This window comes from Sparus aurata, chromosome 10, assembly GCF_900880675.1.
Source record: "Sparus aurata chromosome 10, fSpaAur1.1, whole genome shotgun sequence".
In the NCBI taxonomy this organism is placed as follows: domain Eukaryota; kingdom Metazoa; phylum Chordata; class Actinopteri; order Spariformes; family Sparidae; genus Sparus; species Sparus aurata.
The window spans coordinates 25,840,665-25,852,120 of NC_044196.1; the positions used below are offsets into that span (position 1 = coordinate 25,840,665).

The window sequence follows — 11,456 nt, forward strand, 5'->3', positions numbered from 1 at the left end:
GAAGCTTAAGCAACAAAACATTGTTTTTGTTTTGTCAAGACCAACAGACCAGTGCAATTTTTTAATATATTTTTGGCCATTTATGGCTTTATTGACAGAACAGCTGAAGATATGACAGCAAACAGGGAGAGAGAGAGGGGGAGTGACACGCAGCAAACGGACCCAGGCCGGGAGATGAACCTGGGTCCGCTGCAGAGCCTCGGTACATGGGACGCGCGCTGTACCACCGAGCTAACCGCTGCCCCGACCAGTGCAATTTTTGCAATAAAGTGCAGCAATAGCATGCTCTTATCTACGCTGTCATCCGTCCGCTTTTGAAAACAAAATTTCCCATCCACGGGGCCAACCAAAGCAGTCTCATCTGCTTCTTCGTTCATTGTTGTTGTCTGAAGTCATGAACGTTATATGGTTCTCCAGTATAATCGGTACCCCTGAAACTCTTCCAGTGAGAAACGTTCCGTGGTGCAAAAATAAGTGCGATTAAAATGCGTTAATTTTTTTAACGCGTTAATTTTTGTGTAATTAATTAATCGTAATTAACGCGTTAAAGTCCCGGCCCTAATTAATATATAATATAAGATATACTATTGACACATGCATATGACAAACTTTTTCAGTCCTTTGCACTGGTATTATCCTTTTGCTGTTGTCATATTTTGCATCTTTTTCATGTTTTTGTGGCATTTTGTCATTGTGTGTGTGTGTGTGTGTGTGTGTGTACACATGTACAGTCACATTCCAAGAAATGACAGCTGGGATTCATGTATGATCATTACAAATATTGCTACACATCATGTGTAAATACAAAATGTATCAACTACACAAAGCACAATTAACATTTTTGTAATTTTTTGTTTGATTTGAAGTTTCTTGCTATATTTTTATTACTCATTATTTCAGGTTAGTCACTCAGTACATGTAAACCAGCCACGTAGAGGTAAATAAATCCTTTTATTCAGCTATTACAGGAAACAGTGTATCTTATGTCGATGTGGTACCATGCGGCCCCACCCCGGGATGTGGTCGACCTGCTCACTTCTTTGGACAACGGTCATGGCAGGCGCAGGTGAGAGCAGCTACCAGCACCACAAATTCACTGAAGTCGACCTCAGAGTCTCCATTAAAGTCCAGACCTTTCAGGAGCTTGTCCACCTCATCTTGATTCTTCGCTGCCTGCACAAACCATCAAGACAACTTCAATATTGTTGGATAGTGTCGCAACACCACATTATTCATATTGTTAACTGATTATAAAGCTGAAATAGATTTTGATCAGTGCCTTTTTCCAGTTGTATTTAATAGAGTTTTAGTGTCAAGTGTGTGTTATTCAAGTTTCAAGATAGGTCTTTAGGAAAAGATATGGTATTTCCTTAATACTGAAGCAGGATGCAGCGACAGGAGAGGACCCTTTAAAATCATCATATATGCTGCCATAAAAATCCCATCATTTTTAAAGGTGTTTGTTCAGGATTGTTAAAATAAAACCTTTTTTTTAAGTATATTTTTTTGGCCTTTATCTGCTTTATTGATAGAACAGCCGAAGGTACGACAGGAAACAGGATGAGAGAGAGGGGGAGTGACATGCGGCAAAGGGCGCCAGGCCGGTACTCTAACCCTGGGGCTGCCTCAACAAGGACAAAGCCTCTCTACATGAGACGCCTACTCTACCAACTGAGCTAAATGACGCCCTCCCCCAAAAATCTTTTTTTTCCTCAAATGTTCGCATACATTTACAAGGAAACCACTAAAACTGGTAACCACAAACATTTTTGGGCTATGAGGGTAATCAAAGTTTGTTGTAAAACGCAACATTCAATACCCAGTTTTAACATCAGTTAAATCAGACATGATAATGAAGTCTTGAACAGTAATTTAAAGTTAAAGTTATTCTTTAAGTGTGCACAGTACCTTGAGCAGTCCGGGCAGCTCCTTCTCCAGCAAATTCTTGCACTCAGCTTTATTCAGGCTGTCTTTTTGGCCCTCCGCACCAGCATATGTATCAAAGGTCTTCATCAGGATGGCCATGGCTGTCTCGAGCTGGGTCATGGTTGCTTCTAAAGAGGTGGCAGAGAGGAAAACTGAAGACTAACGCCAGTCAGCAGAGTAGTCGGTTAGTGTAAAAGGGGAGAGGCAACTCTTGTTATATACGTTTTGAAAAATGTGTTGGACACCTGTTTCAAAAGGTAATAACCACTTCAGTGTTGACTATAGGTGGGTGCTCCAACTGTGTCAACACAACCGCATTCCTACAACGCCCAGCGTACATATTATCTCACAGACTATGCAGAGCTGTAGTCATTTACTTATTGATTTAAGGAGGGGTCCATCACAAAATGAACTACAAAAGCAATATATTCTGTGATTTGTTTTATTTGACACAAAGTAAATCATCATGAATTTATTGTGCAAGGTACAATATTATTTTCGCTAAAAATGTGCCTACAACAGTGACTTTAAGTATTGTGAAGTATTGTAGTGTCTCCATCTACTGATATTGTGTAGAAATCAAATAACTAAAACATAGATAATATTAATCTATAACACTTGAATAATGAAAAAGTATACTTTAAATTTAAGAATGTGTATAAACACATATGGTTTATGTACAAGTCTTATTCTAAAAGTGCAACGTAGAAGAATTCCAGTTAACAACATTCAAATATTAACTAAAGTTATCAACAGAATGTGATGAAACAACAGTTTTAATTTATGTAAAAGGTGTTTATGTTCTGGACACTGTCACTGTCACTTTCAGGACACTGAAGAAACTGTTATCCATCATGGATAATCCTCTCCACCCTCTCCAACTCACACTGGTCAGACAGCGGAGCACCTTCTCCGGAAGGCTGCTTCAGCTTCGCTGTCGTAGCAATAGATACAGGAAACCTTTCCTGCCACAAGCCATCACTTTATACAATAACTCTCTCACCTCTGCCTGACAGAGAACTCTGGCCTCTCTACTGATTTATGGTATATATTATTATTGTTATAGTATATTTTGCATATTTTGTTTTGTTGTATATATTATTATTGTTTATAGCACACTGTGCACTGTATATATACACTATGTATATATTGGCTTCTATTTATGTTATGTACAAAGTGTTTTATTTGCGGACCCACTACTGCTATAACAAAATAATTTCCTAGTCTGGGATCATTAAAGTAATTCTATCTATCTATCTATCTATCTATCTATCTATCTATCTATCTATCTATCTATCTATCTATCTATCTCTCCATCTATCCATCTATCCATCTAAAGCCAGGATGCTACTCCGCTGATATCCTGCCCCCTGTTTGATTGGGGTATGAATTGGACAGGTGGACAATCCTTACACATTGCACCTTTAATTTACTCAGACTAACTTAATTTGTTTGAGTCTACATGGCAGAAGAACTTACAAAGTGACACAGACAGTAAATTATGTAATAATTTATTGACTTTAAAATATGTAATCATTTACTGTTGGAAAATTGTCCTTTTTAATTGAAATACCTATATTCACTGTTTTAGACTAGCTATTGTGTCACCTGGTAATGGTTGTCAGTTTGGTATCAGATGAGTTTTGAAGCCCACCCAGACTGCATCTGCTGTGGCCTGTGGTTGCTGCTGCTTTGCAAGGCTGGACTTGAACCACAAGAGGAAACTTTGAACTGAAAATGAATGTACACAAGTGAACATGTCTCTGTTTTTACTGGTCCTTTCGCCTGGCCTGGCCTGTTTTCCTGGAAACAGTGCTCTGTTCTGTTAGTTTTGTTTTAATAACATACACTGTCGAAAAACATGTCTGATCAGCTAACAATGCTCTGACACAGTAAGAAAAAAAAAAGATAAAAAGCCCCATGTTTGCTACTATGATATGTTACTGTAGGATGCATTTCAGAAGCTGGACGTTTTTAAATTTGAACAAAATGCTACGAACATTACAGGAGTGTTGTCTTTAATCATAGCAGCAAATGATGATTTGCTTGGTCTCATTTGTGTGCCTGCACAGTGACAGAATCTACAGTGTGAGTTAGGTGTAATACACACAAACAGTGCTGTAAAAACTGGTGATAATTGAATAAAAGACAATCTCTTTAAACTTAGCCTTTGGTGAGTCATGTTTTAGGTTTTCAACAATCTAATTCATGTGCATAATAGCAAACGCTATGTACCACTGCTTCCCACTGACATGGTGAGTATATCTGTACAGGGGTGAATGTTTGCAAGCAAAACAAAGTGTGTGAAAGTGTGTGGCATCTGCAGTCACATTGTTGGGTGGTTAGCACCTTTTACATTATGTATCAGTGGGTAATATATACAGTACAGTACTGCAGGGAACGGCACGCATACTGTATTTTTTTTTCAAGTAAGGGAGTGTCTTGTCTTTTACAGTCTGAAAGTGGCTGACTCACTGGGTAAAGTGTCCCTGTAATAAGAAAATTCTTAGCAATCAATAGATGCCTACTGGGCTAGTTTTTATTTATCTTATCTTATCAGTTACTACTTTTATACTGGTCATAACCACAGACAAATAATGTTGAAGATAAATGACACCAACATCATCTGTGTCATATTGGTTACAGTACTATCCCGTGTATATGCTCACAATTTAGCAAAGAATATGTTAGACAGTCAGCAAATCAATTGAAAGCAAACCAAAGTCATTCTCCAAGTTGCCAGAACAAAGCATGATGCTGAAAGTTTTTAACAAATGTTTGTCAAAAAATATTTTCCCACATATGCAGCCAATGTCTGCCATTCTAGCCAGTGCAGAAAAGAAACAAGTCTGTCCCATGCCGCAACTCACAAACATTATATATATATAAAAAAAAAATCCTGCCAGGCAAACATTTCAACATGATTCTGGGAAGGTGAAAGACAACTTTAATCCACTCTAGGGAAGGAGAGTGCTGCTTGACAAAGGGTGCCTAATGTTAGGCTTATACCAACAGTCTATGTCCAGTGAGTCAGACCATGTATTGAGTCACACATTTGGATAATTATGTATCTACTTAGCATATTGTACAGGCTTGAAGTTTGCTAACTAACGAATTTAGAGCAACTAAATGTAATTCTTTTTTTAACCTATTTTATTAGGTTAGATTATATGACACTATACTATGTTAATATATCCCATATCATATTGCAAATTATTATTATTTGTTTAGCAATTTTTTTACCTTTTCTTTCCTCCTCCTCCTCTTTTCATATTTATACTTTATTTACTTCTTTATTTTATTGTATCATCTATCTATGCCATACTACATATGTATATAATACCATACTATCTGCCTCTCAGCCACTTGTACACACAAATGCATGCACATACGCACGCACGCACACGCATACTCACACACCTATACTATCTATATACATATCATCATAACGTTACGTTGTTTTCTTTTGTTATCGGTGCTGTATGTCAGCTGTATATATTCGTAGTCCACATGATGTGATGTATTTGTCCCTCTTGTCCCCCTGTCTATCACATAATTTCACAAAAAAAATAAAAATAGAAAAATTCTTTACAGAGTCATACTAATTCAGAATGGTTTAAGGCTGCTCTTGGAAGATGTCTAGTTGCGGGAAAAGAAAATGGAAAAATTGTGACTCAGGCTGGCAGAACAACGTAAAATGTTTGACTGGTGTATCCACAGAGACCTGTTGACAGACGGTGAGTTGACAGAGCACAGGACTACAGCCAGACGAGGAGAGATTGACTCTGTTTGTATAACATCGACGCTAAGTGCTCACACACAGTGTGATGGACAGTGCGAAGCGTTTTGATATGAAGATGCTAACCACATTATCATCACCATCTTGTTGCTGCTGTTAACATTCGCCCTGACACAGATTCAAAAGCTGCACTACTTGTTTTTGTATATTTGTATCTGAATGAGGGCATATATGTTCTGTCACTTATGTAGCATGGAGTTTCATTTCATAATGCAACCCTGTATCATATAATGATGGATAAATTACCTTGTACCTTGAATGATTATTATCAGCAACTTACTAACTTTGAGTGTAATTCAGCTTTCAGTAATGCTAACAGTGTTTTACCAACTTGGTCTTACACATAACCTGAATTCAGAGCACATGTATTAGAAGATGAGTGATGTGAAGTCTCACCAAAATGTATTTACAGAAAGGGTGAATTACTATTTGAGATGCTCTGTAAAGATTTTATGGTTTGGTGATGAAAGAGCACACATCAAGGCCGGCAAGAAGCAACTCCAACCGTCACAGGCGCTGTTTCCACTTCCTGTCATTGACCTTTTATGCAGCGACCCCGTTACATCACAGTTTCCACTCAGCATCCTTCTCAGGATCTAAAGTAATTGTGAAACTGGCATGTTTGCTATAGAATCAATACTACTAACTAATGGAGACACTAACAAAAGTGTCTTATATCTTTTTTAAGTCTGATACAACTAAACCAATCAGTGAATGCCTTACCATGGTGTGTAAGCACTAACTGACATGTGAATTTCAACACTGAAATGAAACTTGCACCACAAAGATAGATAAGACACAATTTATAGAAATATATAAAATATTTACAGTCATACAAAATCATTTACACAATTAAGTAAAGGTAAGTATATTGATGTACAAGATATACATGCTGTCAAACAGAATAAGAAAATACTGGAAGAGTCCGTTGAGTAGATCCTCACCCACTTTCCTTGGTCTGCACACGTTCGAAGTAATCAAAGGATTCATACACTGGTACTTGGCACTAAAAGAGATGGAGAGATACAAAGAATTGCAGCAAACACACATTACACTATATAACTGCAGTGTGGCGGTGTGTCAGCATGCATCAAATAAGGCTAATATTAAAGGGGCTTGAGGGTTTGAGTTTGTGGCATGCAAAGGTCAACTGAAGAACTTCAATTGGCACATTTAGTCAAAAACAGGATGTCAGTTATATTTCGTAATGATGTCTCAACTTTGGAAATTACTGCTTTAAAGTAACAGTCACCCAACAACGAAAATTCAGTCATTATTAACATTACAGTGTAATGGTGTGCAAGCCACCCAGTATGTAGAATCTACCAACAGATAATTTAGTGTCTTGAATCCTTCATCATTTCATGAATTGTTACTCAAAATAGTTTGAGAGCTTTCTTTGTCAATTAAAAAACACTTGGTGCAGTCATGGCCAGAGAAACTAGGTTGAATAACTATGCATATTCACACTATTCACCACATGTTACCCCACCTGTCTCACAGTTCAGCTGAGACATTATTCAAACCCTTCATAAAAAGCAATGATAGGAAATAATGACGACTAAGACAACAACATACCTACCAAAAGTGGATTGGAGAAGATATGGCCAATACTGTGTATGTGAGTTTATTCTCTACACTAAACTATTAGCACACTGCTGGTCAGTTTGTGCCACATGATTTTTTTCCTCCTCTCCAGGTTGCTACTGTTAGACTCAATGCTACTTTTGTGCATTGGTGTCTTTGTAGGCCATGTTGACACACTCACCCACTGAGAAGAGCCTCTGGAGGAGCTGGTGCTGTGTTTGTCCATGTCTGCCTCCTCAGAGTCAGTATGTGGAACCTCATAGATCACCCTGGCTGCTCTTGCTAAAACCATGGGACACACACACACACACACACGCACACACACACACACACACACACACACAAATGCCACACTTAAGCTTTATTTAACTTAACTCGGTGTTGCAGTCACTAATTCAATGCTAATGCAACTTTTAAAATGTCATCCTACCTTTGATTTTCTACAACTCTAGCTCCAACTTATCCCTACTCACAGTTATGTTGGCCTGGAGCCTATAGAAATACCTCAAAAGTTCACTAGCTTAAATCATAGACATCCCAAAGAGCTGACCCCACTGCTACAAGCAGACATCGTCCATTGTCACATTTATTAAAGGCTGTGTGTTGCTCAATAAACATCAAAAGTAAATACGCTACTTTATCCAGGTTTCCGTGTCAAATCCATGCAGGTTTCCCTCACTCAAGCTATGTAGTAGTTTGATAGATGAACATTATACACATAATGTGTATAATGTTAATGTCTTGCCGGAACAAAAGTAAATGTCTGATACTGGTAACGGGGGCAATCAAAGTGGTTCAGTTGGTACAGAAATGACAGATTAGCTGTATAAGGAGGAGGAGTAAGACATGCTACTGATGACAATCAGAAATGTTCCAAAATTTATCAAAATGGCACATGTTCTCTGTACCAAAACCTCTCAAATTCTGTTCTGATTCACTTTTTTTAGCATCAAAGTTGAGTTCATGTTCAGATGTTTTTCTATGGTTTGCTAGAGATTTTGAGCTACAGCTGCATCATTCCTCGTCTTTTTCGTCATTTACTCGGACTAAATGACATATACACTTATACTTACACAATGAACAACTATTTCATGTTCCTTTTTTATGATAACTTGATTATTTAAATAGACCTTGTAGGTAAGGAAATATACTGTGTAATTTAATACAAAATATAGGCTAGACATCATTGGGTAGTCATCCATCCAGTATAATGCTAGAAGACAGCGATGTCAGAGCGAATTTCAGCGTGTTAAGATTTTGAGCAGTAAATAAACGGTACAGTCCTCATTATTCAATTAGATAATGTTTAAAATGACATTAAATCATTTTTATCCTTTCTTTCTAGAAATGGCTATCACACTTGTTGCTTGATGCCATTTGGTCTTCTACACAATTAGAATGACTCTCAGTTCTCACATGTTGAAATTTCAGCTGCTACAATTTTAATAGTCAGGGATAAATGGGACGACTGTCTCTATCTAAATTCTGCTAACCTCAGTTGTCTTCAGAGCTGGTCTAATCAATATTTTTATGTTAACAATGACAACAATTTTAAATACCAAGAAGGCAGGTTTCTTTCTCAAATGTAGTGACCAAAATAGATGTAAAAGGAGAGTGAATATTGTAAATGCATTCCTAAAATTGCCCGACTCATGACTGTAAAAGCTGGAGTTGCTCTGCGCCTGATAGATGTGTAATAGTGTTTGCTAACACTGTGTATGGTGTTATTATGTCACTGTTGTTTTTTCTGCTTTTGGTGTAAAAGAATGTACTTTTTAGATCTTATTAGACATCTTTAAAGTGTACTTCTAGTATTTACACTTGCTGTTGGTTTTTACTGTGTCACAATATGAACGGAAGCAAGCAAACTTCCATTCATATTTCCCAGACTCCGGGTTAAATTACAGACTGCGTAAACGTGTTTCTCAGCCCAACATTCAAAATCACTAAGCTTTTATTCTTTTTGAAACAGATGTTGGCTAATTTCTGCTTTCCAAGACATTGGACTGTGTTAAAAAACTACACAGGGATGTTAAATTCAATCATTGAAGAAGCCATCTTAAAAGATGAAAAGGAAAATATATATAATATATAATCATGTTTCTCACCTATAATACTAGTGAAGTCCAGCAGATATATATATATTTTTTAAACATCCTAATACATTTGAAGTGAATGGAATTTAGTTTGTGACAATCAGGGCATTGAAATATACATTAAATTACATAATTAGCATTTCAAATTATTTCATTTTTGGTTTATGATTCAAATTCCTCACCAGGATTTTTTTTTTTTTTTGTACTTTCTACCTAAGAAACTCCACCCATGAAACACTTGTGCATGGCTGGATAACTCCAGAGGAAAATAAAAAATACATGCTTTAGTTTTGTCATGCCAATCACTAATGGCTTGAATACTATGAGACACTACATTTTCTTTTTATACCTTGTTTCTTTCGCAGATTGCAGAAACAGGCAAGGGCAAAGAGGAGCGATGGTGTCACCACAGCCAGGCAGATTATTACGGAGAGTGTTGTGTCAAGTCTTGGAGGTCCGTCTTGTGAGAAAAAGTTAAACACAACTATTAAAATGACAATAACAGGGTTGACATTTTAGATAAGTTAAAATCTTGTACAAACCAAACCCCGTTCTGAATACACATTATTATAAGTCTATCCATTGACAAATCAAGATATAAGTCTAACCATATAGTCATGTGAGTGGTGTTTTGTCACATACCTTCTCCTGTGTCATCCGTTGCATTCTCTCTGGCCATAACTGTGATGATAGTACCTTTTCCTTTAACCTCGGCGAGAAATGGTATCTCTATATTCACCTTGCAGGTGTATCGCTCTGAATCCTTTCTTGTTATATTGATAAAGGTCATATTTGAACAATCAGATGTGTTTTTCTTTAAAATCTCACCACCTATACTTGTTTGATTCTTCAGCCAGTCAACTCTCGCTCTTTCAAACTTCCCTGTCAAGCAGCAGGTGATGTCTACTTTCTCCCCCTCCCTGACAAAGACATCGGAACTCTGGGTCACAAGAATGTTGTCTGATGAAGCACCTATGAAAAAAACAGAGTGAATGTAATTTGTTAGTTTGTTACAAAGACAGTACATATTGTAGCAATTCAGAAGCTTAATGGCCTTTTTTTAAAACAAAATATCAGGATTTGCACTCTGCAGACATGGGAACACACAGTAAAAACCAAATAAAGAGGTAATGCCATGCCAACAATCAATAAATGGTGGTCAAATTTTCTTTAAAACATTTTTTTAGTTTACAAGATTTAAACTCCTGAAATGTTTTTGTTAAAATCATGAGATTTTCGAAATGCTAATGTAAGACTATGTACTCATCTAGAAAACAGATTTGACATTGTAGGTACTATTTTCTGATTCCCAGTTCATCAGATACTGACATCCCGGGCCAGCCACCAACCCAAAGCGTCAGTGCTTGACAAATTGAAAGTAAGACTTGAAAATTAACTTTCTTACTAATTGGAAGTTGTCAAGTTTTTACTTACTCCAAGATGAGAGGGCACAGAGAGAGGCGAGTAGCAGACTGCTGAGTAGAAGCTTCATCTTTGATTCACAACTGACAACTGACACTCATCTCTTCATTGCTGCTCAAAGCCCTTCCCACCACACACACACACACACACGAACGCATACACATGAGCACAATACATACTGGGCATCATCTTTTCTTTAGTGTTCCTCTGTATTCTCTGCAGAGAAGTGTGAAAACCACATCTTGTGTTCCTTCCTCCCTCACATAGAAGGCAGCTTTAGTTGCTCTATAATACATTCACAAGTGTTTCCCCCTTTTCTGTTCTCACAGTGGAGTTCCTGTTTACTTTACTGAAGAATTTATTTATTTATTTATTCATTTTGATTGAAATCAGAATGATGGCTGGATGGTCTTTGCCCAGGCCGTGTTTCAATTATCACATTTGGCATTTCTGACCCTGAAGCCACTCCCAAGTTTGTGTGATTTATTTAGGTTCCTTTAAGTTAAGTGAACCAGAATTTAGGCATCTAAAGAATTTTACTTTGAGTAATAGACTGTATTTTACAGATTTACTTTAGTTAAAGCTTTCTGTACTTTAGTACAGTTTTTCATGTGAATATACTATCT

The 11,456-nt window shown here is 37.2% G+C and overlaps 2 protein-coding genes across 2 annotated transcripts; both read right to left on the reverse strand.

Annotated features, from left to right (window-relative positions):
• Positions 1–932: 932 nt before the first annotated feature.
• Positions 933–2,137, reverse strand: LOC115589194 (protein S100-P-like). The gene is made up of 2 exons (XM_030429957.1): positions 1,909–2,137; positions 933–1,173 (listed from the first exon to the last, which is right to left on the reverse strand). The coding sequence occupies exons 1-2, from the start codon at positions 2,044–2,046 to the stop codon at positions 1,033–1,035; spliced, it is 279 nt and encodes a 92-aa protein (XP_030285817.1). The 5' UTR covers positions 2,047–2,137; the 3' UTR covers positions 933–1,032.
• A 4,376-nt stretch (positions 2,138–6,513) lies between these two features.
• Positions 6,514–11,099, reverse strand: LOC115589064 (uncharacterized). The gene is made up of 5 exons (XM_030429746.1): positions 10,843–11,099; positions 10,051–10,380; positions 9,758–9,868; positions 7,494–7,594; positions 6,514–6,731 (listed from the first exon to the last, which is right to left on the reverse strand). The coding sequence occupies exons 1-5, from the start codon at positions 10,898–10,900 to the stop codon at positions 6,666–6,668; spliced, it is 666 nt and encodes a 221-aa protein (XP_030285606.1). The 5' UTR covers positions 10,901–11,099; the 3' UTR covers positions 6,514–6,665.
• Positions 11,100–11,456: the final 357 nt, after the last annotated feature.